General features: G+C 52.2%; 1 protein-coding gene across 3 annotated transcripts; it reads right to left on the bottom strand.

Annotated features, from left to right (window-relative positions):
• Positions 1-11: 11 nt before the first annotated feature.
• Positions 12-9,113, bottom strand: TOR3A (torsin family 3 member A). 3 transcript variants are annotated; one of them, XM_065071770.1, is made up of 7 exons: positions 7,005-9,113; positions 6,728-6,812; positions 6,284-6,397; positions 5,279-5,544; positions 4,491-4,666; positions 2,583-2,707; positions 12-2,123 (listed from the first exon to the last, which is right to left on the bottom strand). In XM_065071770.1, exons 1-7 carry the CDS (start codon positions 7,011-7,013, stop codon positions 1,873-1,875), a joined length of 1,026 nt encoding a protein of 341 aa, XP_064927842.1. In that variant the 5' UTR covers positions 7,014-9,113; the 3' UTR covers positions 12-1,872. The 3 variants fall into 3 exon arrangements, with proteins under 3 accessions (XP_064927842.1, XP_064927841.1, XP_021141487.2); XM_065071769.1 differs by having other exon boundaries at positions 12-1,383; positions 1,866-2,123; positions 6,728-7,013; XM_021285812.2 differs by having other exon boundaries at positions 6,728-7,013.
• Between the last annotated feature and the right edge of the window lie 1,806 nt (positions 9,114-10,919).

The raw sequence follows: 10,919 nt of genomic DNA, 5'->3' as shown, positions 1-10,919 counted from the left end.
ATTCTGCCAGATGGCAAAGCAAAGCAGTATCTTTATTTATGACTCTAAAATCAAACAACGTTGCTGTGGCCAGTGGAGAGCGGTTCTTGCTGTTGGGGTTGCATAAGCAAGTAATTCTCAAACATACATGTGACCTGCAGAGCGCAGGGTCTTGCATCAGCGGTTTGACAGTTGCCCTCAATAGTAACAGCACCACGTCCTTAATCAGTAACAGAGTAAGAACCGCTTCACTTGCCAACTTCATACCAGCCCGTGGAATGGCTGACAAAGCCCTTCCTCTCAGCATCAGCCTGACCCGCACAGCTGAACTACCTGTACTGTTTAAAAAAATATAATCACAGGTTATCCTGGTTTATACAACCTTCTAAGCAACTAAACCTGAACTAACAACTTCCTAAACTTATTGCCCAGGTTATGAAACACAACCCGAATTGTATCTTTCTGTGGCTTTTCACCCCCCGCCTTCCCTGGGCACATCTCCCACTGCTCTTGCCCAGGCTGAAGCTCTAGGTTTGACAATTTGTGATTAAGAGATTAACCATAACCTGAGTCTCAGAAGTGCTTGGTAACTCCACGCACTGAGACTAAAGGTAAGTTCAGCCTAACTCTGCATCAGCTGAGCAGTGAGGAAGCAGCTGCTGTGGACTGTGAAGCCTCGGTATGTGACCAGAGAGAAGCGCCAACTCGGAGCCCGCAGGACTCGTACCTGTGTCTGGTCAGTGTTTTTCCAGAGGCCGTGCTGCTCATCACTGGCACCGCAGCGAGGTTCAAAGCCTAAAATAGATCCAAGGTCCGGCCACGGGGCGTGCGGGGAGCTGAGCCCCGGCCTTGGCACGTGCAGTTACACCTCATCGCCCGGCCCCGCTGCGTTGGAAGGGAGTTTTGACCTTAAGGTCACAAAGTGATTCCTGTAACACTGTTGAAATGTTTTTGGTCCTGCTGCAACATACTTATCAGCTGGCAAGTACCCAGACAGCAAACAGCCCCTTGGTGTAGTAAAGCTGATACCAGCCAAAACAACACACCACACAACATACTGAAAAAAAGAAAACACTTACTGCATCCTTCAAAACCCAGATTCAGTTGTAGCCTGTTCCTTCAGCCACCATCCTCAACTGTCCTTTGCCCTTGAGAAGGGAATTAGTCTCCCCATTTTCATTTTGTGGTGAAGTAAACAGGCTCTTCACCTTAGAAAATGAATTTCAGCTGAAGTTCACCTCATGCCCGCAGCTGCTTCCACACAATGAAAGACTCTAATGAGAAAGGGACACTCCAAAGTGAGCAGCTTTGGATTTGACATCTCCAGAGGAGATCATTCCGTCATTTTCTTTCCGTGCACAAAGCACGATCCTGGCACAGGCGTCCCCGAGCAGCAGACACCTCCTGAGTGCAGGAGAGAAAAAACACTCAGCTCCAGCATAACAGTTCTGTGCAATTTTGTCAAGTGGCAGAGACACATGGGGATAGGGATGAGGACGTGGCTTCTGCTGGACTGTCTCAACAGGACCAGTCTATCCAAGGCCTTCATTACATGGTAACGAACCAAGGCCTTGGACATCCCTGATCATGTCAAAGCATCTGTCAGCACAACCAGAGCTCTGCTTCAGGCTGCTACCTGCTAGAAGAAGAGACTTAAACACTGGACAAACTTCAAAGGCAGCCAAGCACAGGCTGCCCCATATCCCAGAAGTAAGGCTGGGCTGGGTGCACCTCCTTCCCCACAAAGAGCCCTCAGGGCCTCAAGGGGTTAAGTCTCTGTCCCTGTGCCAGCCCAGGGCTGGGTAACCTGCTTGCCTGACCTTGTGTGAGGGGACAGAACCACCTTCACCACCACAGAACCACCTTCACCACCAGTGCAGTCCCACCTGGTGTTCAAGGAAGGAAGTAACTGATGCGCTGGGATACAGATTTGCAGCCCTGTGCAGAGAAAAGTTTCTCCTCTTTGGGGACGAACACCATCATCCTGGCCACCTCATCAAGCGTTGTCTCAGTGTATGGAAGCCCACGGGCCAGGAAAGCATCCCGCGCGCAGAGCTTCACGTGGTGGTGCTCCAGGGGCAGGAACGGCACAAAGAAATCAATGAGGTTCTCTTCCAGGAGGTGGCTGCTGGCGTAACCGTTCTCTGCAGCAAAACACGAGACAAAAAAACTTCAGAAACTTCATCCGAGAGCTGGCACGTCTCTGCAAGGCAAGGCTTGTCTCTGAAGGGGCTGCCTTGGCTTGCCCACCCATATGTGGTAGGAGACACCCACTCAAAGAGCTGGCCAGCACTTGGCCTGCACACAGAACATCGCTACAGCTTGGCCATCTTGGCCCAAGAGAAGCCTGAGTCCCCAGAGAAGCCTTGGTACTTCCTTATGGTGTTGGGCTCCCTCTTGCACCCTGGCCATTTTCAGGGGTGAAGGGGACAAGGAGCCACAGCTCCCGCCTCCTGTGCCTCACTGCTCATGGGGCTGTGCTAATGAGGATGAAGGGACTCCCATCGCGAATAACCCCAGGGCAGGGCTGGAATAAAGGCTCCTTCTGCAGCACACACGCCCGCACAGCGCAGGGTGGGTGGGACTGCGTAAGCCCAGCTCACCTGCAGGCTCCAGCAGCTCCAGCCGCAGCCGCTGCTCCAGGAACTCCATGGAGATTTCCTCCCGCGCCTGGCCAGCTCGCCAGAAGTCCAGGGCCACCTCATTGATGGCATTGCCGCCGAGATTGCTGCAGACACAGAAGGAAAGTTATTAACCACGCCATCAAAGATGAACTGCTGAGAGCTGCCAGCAGGCCTCTGCAATTCTGTTGACAACAAAGGATTTGCAGTGTAGGATCAGCATCTGAAATACCGGCACAGGGAGAAACCAGCTTCCTTCCCAAAGATCCCCTTCACACACAGCTATCATCCATCTCGCCAGCCCAGTCCCTGGGGCAGCTGCCTTCTCCCCCAGGGTGGGACCAGGGCCCAGCAGAATCCCCCATCAGTCCTCTCTCCTGGCTGGATGTCATCGACCCTGCAGGTGACACCTGGCTCCACACCAAACTCTCAGCACTCCTGAAAGTCCAAGCTGGAGGGCAGAGCACTGGGCAGGAGTCCCACTAGAAGTAAAGGTCTGGAGCAGGGACTCTAGTGCCAGCCCAGCACTTGGCAAAGCACCTGCTGCAGGAGGGACAAAGCAGCGCAGGTCCCCCGTGAGGACTCTGCTGGACACCCGCTTTGGGGGCAGCTCCGTGGTGGGGGACATGGGTCCTGATAGCCATTAAGGCTCCTGGGCAGCCCCTCACCTCAGAAAGCAGTTCAAGGCCATACAGTCCCTGAGTGCTGGTGTGGGGTTTGCAGCAGCCTCAGCCAACAGCCCCATAAGTGCCCCACCATCAGTGAGCTGGCAATACTGGGAACCAGCTGGCTGCAGGGAGGGGACACAGAGAGGCGCCGGGGGACACAGATCTTGTGCCCATCTTTCCTCATGTCAGACACTCTGAACCCACTCCCCAAATGGAAGGGAGGAAAAATTACAAAGCCACCCCTATTGTCCCTCAGCTCATGCTGGTGCTGCTCCCACCCAGAGCACAGGAGGAACAGCCGCTTCTGCCTGAGGACAGCCAGCCAGTCCCATCCCATCCCTCAAACCTGGCCAAAGCTGCAGGGCCAGACCAGTGTCCCAAAAAACCCTGGGGCAGAGTCAACCCTCCCCACAATAGGTCTGTGTCACACTGCCACCACGTATGATGAAACCCCCCCATGATTACACACTACTGCAGTTCAAGGCACCCTGCTCCCCTCTGCTTGGGGGCACGAAGGGGCTGGCACACAGGACACTGGCCCAGTGCCCCACTGTCAGCCACCAGTGGCCCCTGCATGGCTTTGGTAGGTAGGACACAAGGTCAGCTCAGCACAGCTGGCAGCACGTCCACCCTGCCCTGAGCAACAAGGGACAATCTGCCCCCTCCACCACGGCTCCTGCCGGAGACCCACGCAGGTAGGACTGAAACGGGGTCAGCTCCTCAAACACCGGGCAGAGCCAAGCCGAAGGGTCTAACTCCTAAATTGAAGGGGGACCAAGATACTAATATCTTCTTAGCATTTCTCACTAGCTGCATCAGACGTGTTTACTTCACATCAATTTTGAGATGTCCCACTTCTCCCCCTAGATGCATCCCCCCTAGACCAGAGTCAGGGACAGTATTTGCAACCAACAGCGAGATCTCCCTGCTCAGCTGTGCAGGGGACACCACGCTAGCTCTCACTCACCGGTTCCTTGTCTCAAAGCCAGGACACTGGCCCAGGTGTACCAGCTAAGCTGGCCTTAGCTCCTCTTACAAAGGCCTTGAACCCAGGGAGGATGCTCAGCATCAATAAGCAAAACTGACCATAAAGGCAAACACTTCGTGGAGGAGCTAGCATCTCTTTCCCCTCCTCTGCAGCCTGAGCCCCTCATTGCACATCTCAGGATAACGCCCATCACCACTTTGTTCCTCCCCACATCCTTGGGGGCCCAGAAATCACCTGAGGAAGAGGAAGATGGACCTCCGGTAATCCAGCTGGTCCTTGTTGTCATACCGGGCCATGAAGGGCTTGATGGCATCCAGGAGGCTGAAGTGAAGTTTCTCTGCCTCATCGAAGATGAACAGGGACTGCTTGCAGAGCTGCACAGTCTCACTTATCTGCTTCTTCAGCTGAGCCTGCAGAGCAGCAGGGAGGGGTGTGAGCAGCCCAGCAGCTGTTGCTGCCACCAGATCACCATGCAGGGGCTGAGCCTGCATGGGTTAACCCTGGCAAACAGCTACGCATCACACAGCCACTGGCTCCTTCCCTCCCACCCAGTGCGACAGGGCAGATGATATCTAGAGTAAAAGCAAGAAAATGAGTAAATCAAGCTAAAGATGGTTTAATAGGTGAAGGAAAGCAGAACAAGAAAGCAAGCAAGCAAAGCAAGCGATGCAAAGGCAATCATTAATTCCTGCCACTGATGGCCAGCCAGTCTCTAAGCAATGGCTTCCTACTCCAGAACCCCCCCTTCCCCTCAGTTTTTATTGCTGAGCACAACAGTAAATCAACATGGAATATCCTTTTGGTCAGTTGGGGTCAGCTGTCTGGTGTGTGTACCCCCACCCTACTGACTGCAAGATGGAGTGGGAGAAGGAGAGAGCCTCGAGGCTGTGTTAGCAACCATGTTCTGCTCACAAATCCAAAATACAGAACCCTACAGCTGCTGCGAAGAAAACGAACTCCACCCCAGCCAGACCCAGTACACTGGACCGTCCCCACAGCAACACCACGTTGTCAGCTCTCACCTTGTACGAGTCCACGTATGTGTGGTGGGGGAAATGGAAGAGCGAGATGAACACCCTGACACACTTGCTCTTCAGCCCATCCCGGTATAGGTGACTGGCCAACATCCGGGCCACAAAGTTCTTGCCTGTGCCGGACCAGCCGTGGAAGGAGAGGACCAGAGCCTTCTGCGGCTGTGGGCTCTGCAGGAACCCTCGTACTGCCTGGACAACGACTTCTTTGGCCAAGTGTTGCCCGTGGAGCTGCCTGTTGAGGTCTGCTTCCAGCCCTGGGGGAAAGGGAGAGCAAGAGCTCAGCTTTAACTTGCAAGCCCAGCTGCTGCTGCAGGGGGGAAGAAGAGAGAACCTGGCAGGCACTAAGCTCACGCAGTCCTGCTGGGGGGCTGCCTGGCTGAGAGGGGTCTGAAGTGGCCTTAAAGCCACAGGGTTAATGCAACAGGCTGCCTGTGCTGCTTGCATCAGCCCCTGACTGCAAAGAGACACAGATTTTCCACTGGCTCCTTTTTCCCTTTGGGAAAAGGAGCAGGTATTTGGTGACTGGAGAGCGCTGAAGCCCATGGGCCCCCATGAGCTCCCAGCAGAGGGTTATGGATAATAGAAATCTCAGGGACAACAAAATACAAAGGCACCCACACAGGGCTTAGATGAAGGTCTCAGTGTGCCCTCCCAACCTGGGGCTGGATACTGGGCCAGTTTGGGTCCCACTGCACCTACCTGGGAACTACTGTGTGAAGGCAGGGCTAGTGGCAAATGGGAGCACATACACTGCACAGCGAGTAGCAAACTCTCTTGTGTCTCAGAACTGCAAATGCATTACGAGAAATGGGACTTAGCTCAGCCCCTCACCCTCCCACCAGCTCAGTAACCTGCTCAGAGGTGCCTTTTACTTCTATAACTTGCTAAAATACACTTTTCTTCAAAAGAAAATACCCACAAACAAAAAAAGAGACAGTAGGGAGAGGCAGCGGGGACAAGCACTCTTTGGAGTCTCCCAAGCACAGCACCTACCTGTGATATTGTTGACTATCCTGCAGTCTCCTGTCTCGCAGCACTTGCCAAAGCCACAGTACCACGTAGAGAGGATTTCCAGGTAATCCTGACCCACCAGAGGCAAACTCCAGCCTGGAAAAGGCAGCAGTCTGAGCAGAAATGTGCCAGCAAGTGTCCTTCCTTTGTATTTTGTATGGATGCTCAGCTGAGCCCTGTTAACAGCAGCCCTCCTCCCAGGTGCAGGGGATCAGATGCTGTGGGGAGGGGAATCAGGGCACAATGGGCAGCAGCTCACTCAGGTGGGCACAGAGACCCATATTTGGGGTACACCGAGTGAGGAGGGAGATGCCCGGAGCAGTGACTCTTGGGAAGGGAAGGGCAGCATCCCCAGGGACTGGGGGAGGTGGGATGTTTGGACCCACTGGGTCCTGGGAGAGGGAGAAAAAGGAGGATGGTGCTTACCTGGGCCAGCACTGGGCTCTTTCTCTTCTTCCTCCTCCTCTTGGCAGCCCTCATGCCACACCTTGCATGCCACGTACTGCCAATACTGCTTGGAGAGAGCACCCACAGCTCCCAAATGCTTCTTCACAGCTTCATACTTTGCCCTGCCCCACAGTCCCCCCTCTGCCCCGGGGCCCTCCTCCTCTTCCCCAGGCCCCTGCGCTGTCCCCCGGCCCCCCGAGCCCCCCAGCAGCAGCAGCAGGCAGCAGACCAGCCCCAGGGGTGCCGGGAGCCTGACCCGGCCCATGGCGCTGGGTCAGCGATCCCCGGCAGGGTGGGAGTGGAGCCGGTCCCGGCTCTGTTGGGTGTCCGCAGGCTCCCGGCCTCCCTTAAACCTCCCGAGCTGTGATCTCACTTCCTGGCTGCCGGCAATTGGAGTCATGGGCGGGAAGCTGTGCGGTGGCGTCACCGCCACCGCCTCGTGTCTGTCCCCTGTCCCACGGGCAGACAGCCGCCGACCTCTCCTGCACCCAAGTGCTGGGCTTGACACAGATCTGGCCAGAGCCGTTCTGCCAAATCTGGCCTTGTTCCTGAAAGGAGGCAGCAGGCACCCTCTGGTCTCTTGTTCTGCACCAAACTTGGACCCTGTCCTCTCCCCAGGTCCTGCCAAGCCTCACAGGGAGGGGAGGCGAGAGGCTCATCTTCCAGCTGGGCTGCAGAGCTGTCCCTGACACCACAACCAGCCCGCTCATGCCGAGCTCCACCACCGCAGCCCTCCGGCTCTGGCCACCACACCGGGAAAAGCTGCAGCACCAGTGACAAATGCCCAGGGAAGGCAAATAATCTGTTTTCTAAGTGGCCCAGCTGAAGTCTTCCCCCCACAATGGAAGTTGTTGTTCATCAGGATCATTTCTAAGGGGACACAAAAATGACAGGCGCAAACAAGGGAGCAGGAGACGGTGGATGAGTCAGAGCAGGAGCACAGGGAGCCGCAACGTGCTGTGCATGGTGCATCTGCTGCCGGCAGCGCTAGGGGTTCAGTGGAGCAAGGAGAGCAGAGCTCTCGCAGAAGCAGTTTTGTTGCTGCTCTGGGCTGGGCTTGCTGTGCCACACTGCATGTGTGTCATTCTTCATCTACCCCAAGAAGTGTTGCTGCTTACTCTGATATCAGTGCATCTTCGTGCACAGGTACATCCAAACGTTACCACAGGCAGGGTGGGCTCCACTCAGGCAGCCAGGAAGGAAAAACACAATTCAGACCAGCACAGAACCACCGTGAAATCACATATGAGAACTGAGGCACAACTCATTACCAGCACCGAGCTCACCACTAACAACCAAGCTGTAAAAACCCCTGTGCAGAGATACACATGAACTGCTTGTGCTTTAGCAAGAGATTCTAGGATCCCATGCAAAGCCTGGCTTTGATTTTGGAAACAGGTACACACACAAACCCAGCTGTGGGAGGGAGATGAAAACTGGATAAGCTCCATGGAGCTTGAATTTTCCCTTAAGCTGTACCCACTGCTTGCTTACTATAAGAGACTAACACTTCTACAGGTTACTGAGCATCAGGACAAGTCCACTCACGACGCATCCTAAGCAAGACAACACCACGATGCTTTACACATGGAAAGGATTTCAAGGTTATCCCACATGCTCAGACAAATAAAAATAAGAAGGACAGTAAATGCAATTCCTCCAGCCTGGCAATTCGCTGGTTCAGGTGGATGAGCAGCAGGATCCAGCACCACCAGCCATGGAGCGGAGCATTATCACCATCTACAGGTGGCTATACAAACTGCACATCAGTATTAAAGACACTGGTATTAACAGAATCACCCCCTCCAGCTTCAAAAATTGTCAGTGAGGCTAAAAACATCAGTTGCAATAACTTAACCACAACTACAACCGGTGCACTTTAGAAAAGTTTAAAATCGAACTCACTGTAGCTATAGAAAATTAAACTGCTATCAGTCTTTCTGAAAATTAGTGGAAGTATTGAAACATTTATAAAATATACACATTTATAAAAAAATTCACAGCTGTAATAACATTCAAACTCTACCCTCCCAGGGATAAGTGCTTTGGCTGAAGAGAACTTATCAAAAGGGACAGACTGAATAACAAAAATAGATGTTCTCATGATCCAAAGGAAAAAAAGTCTGAAAAAGCAAATTTTGAAAGACAACTGATTGTCCAAAACCACACCAGCTCCAGGGTACCACAGCGTCATTCCTGGGATGCCAGCTTCACTCGAACATGGCACATTGTAAAAGCTAGAGGGGAAAAGTAGGGGGGAGGGTGACTAAAAATAAATAAAAAATAAAAATTCCACCCCATGAATAATTCCCTGCCCTTCGCAGGGCCTCAGGGAGGAAATTATCCCTAAGGATTAGAAGCGGAGCTGCAGGAGACAGGAAGAGATCCTAGTGCCCAACAGCGAGGAGAACTCGGTCCTACCTGACTTTGGGAAGGACGGGGCTCAGAGGCACAGCAGCGAGTGCCCCAGTACAGCTTGCAGGGATTATATCCCCAGTTTGTTTTTTGCTTCCTGTGCTGAATCTCACTCACTCACTGCAGTATTTGGTAATCTTCAGCTGACAGTTTTGCTAGAAGAGGCAGCTGCAGGGATCTGCAAGACCCCAGAGATGAGCTGCACAGCTTTTCACCTCACGGCTGGTTATTCCAAAGCAGTTCTGGTGAGCAGCGGCCACCTGATTAAAAATCCATGATCTCAGGTCCAGTCAGGTCTCACAGCACAGGAATCGTCTAAAAAGAAAGGAGAAACAGCACCAGGAAAATGCAGTTATGCCTGGCTTATTCAGCCCCACCAACACCACTCAGTACAAGCGAACTCTCAGAGGGAAGCTCGCAACCCAGGATTTTGTCATACAGGCTGTGTCTGCCCAACAGAGAAATGCCACACATCCCCCCTTTTCTGGCTTTTCCAGTTTCCATGCAGCTATTCCTTCTGCACATCCCTAAATGAACTCTGACAGAAGGCAGGAGGAGTGGAGTCTCCCTCCAGAGCTCAGTACAACACCGCTATGGATTAGAACCCTAAACAAAAGGAAGATGTGGAATAAAGGATATAAGGGGAGTCCTCTCCCCTCTTTATTTTTTTTCCCCACAAAATCCTATTCCCAGTCTCTTAAAATACTGAGACTCCATAGAGAAAAAAACAACAGAGCACCAGTCCCACACTTGGGATATATGAAATAAGAACTCATTTTCATTTCTAATTTTTATAATCAATAACAATTTGTAGGGAAAGAAATCAAAAGAAATTCAGGGGAAGTGCTAATTTTCAAAAGCCTTTGGTTCTTCATTGGCTCAAAGTTGTTTCTGTCCATTCTTCTGTAAACTTATGTTCATTACATAATCAGAAACACTTTAAAATCTTCCAGTTATATGAATTCTCACCCTGTTACTACGGCAAAGCACTCCAAAATTACTTAGCAGTAATACAACAAAGTGCTTGTAAAAACAGCTCTCAAAACTAGCTATTTCAGCCTTGCAAAACTTCAAAGCATCTGTAGTCTCTGCAAGTTGTTGAACTGATTATACACAAGCCAGAATCCTGTCGTGCTCCCTGAGTAAATTGGCACCTCAAAAATAGAGATGGAGGATATGAAAAATGATTGTCACCACACAATGCTAGGAGACAAAAAAACCCCTAGCACATCCTCCTCCCCAGAACCCCCAAAATAGAACCCAAAAACCAGCAAATCCAAAGTTTCAACTGAGAAACTTAAGCTTTAAAAAAAGCAGGTGCTTTTGGTTGCTTCCCACCATCACGCTGACGGTCCAGGCCAGGTCACAGACTGTTCCCAGGAGAGGCACGGTGCCACGGTGGGGCTGCCGAGTCCTGCCCCCAGCGGCTCAGACCATCCTCAGAAGTTCACAGCAGCTCTCGGTGGCTTCCTTGGCTTCCAGACACCCAACACTCAGAGCTGTGAGCATCACCTCCTGCCTCTCAAAAACTCACTGCAGCGGGTTATTAAGACAAAAAGCGCTGACACAGGCAGATTAAGTCCCAGCATTCTGTGGAACAGATTTTGATGACCATCTACTTGCCCCGTCTCGTAAAAGGGCTTCGATAAAAGCTTAGAGGAGACAACCATGAACATGTGCCAACTCTATATGCATCTCTTGCCAACTCAATATACATCCCTTGCTCCATAAAACAACACTGGCTTATCGGGACAGA

The sequence above is a fragment of the Columba livia genome, chromosome 8, assembly GCF_036013475.1.
Source record: "Columba livia isolate bColLiv1 breed racing homer chromosome 8, bColLiv1.pat.W.v2, whole genome shotgun sequence".
NCBI lineage: Eukaryota > Metazoa > Chordata > Aves > Columbiformes > Columbidae > Columba > Columba livia.
The sequence above is the reverse complement of the archived record's forward strand: the minus strand, read 5'-3'. Positions and strand labels throughout refer to the sequence as shown.

What these genes read in the sequence shown, in the direction of transcription:
- TOR3A (XM_021285812.2), bottom strand. Translation starts at nt 7,013, where the DNA reads ATGGGCCGGGTCAGGCTCCCGGCACCCCTGGGGCTGGTCTGCTGCCTG. An exon ending in TCCATCTTCCTCTTCCTCAG is followed by an intron (nt 2,708 to 4,490) that starts GTGATTTCTGGG and finishes CTGTGTCTGCAG; the next exon opens with CAATCTCGGCGGCAATGCCA. An exon ending in GGAGCTGCTGGAGCCTGCAG is followed by an intron (nt 2,124 to 2,582) that starts GTGAGCTGGGCT and finishes GTTTTGCTGCAG; the next exon opens with AGAACGGTTACGCCAGCAGC.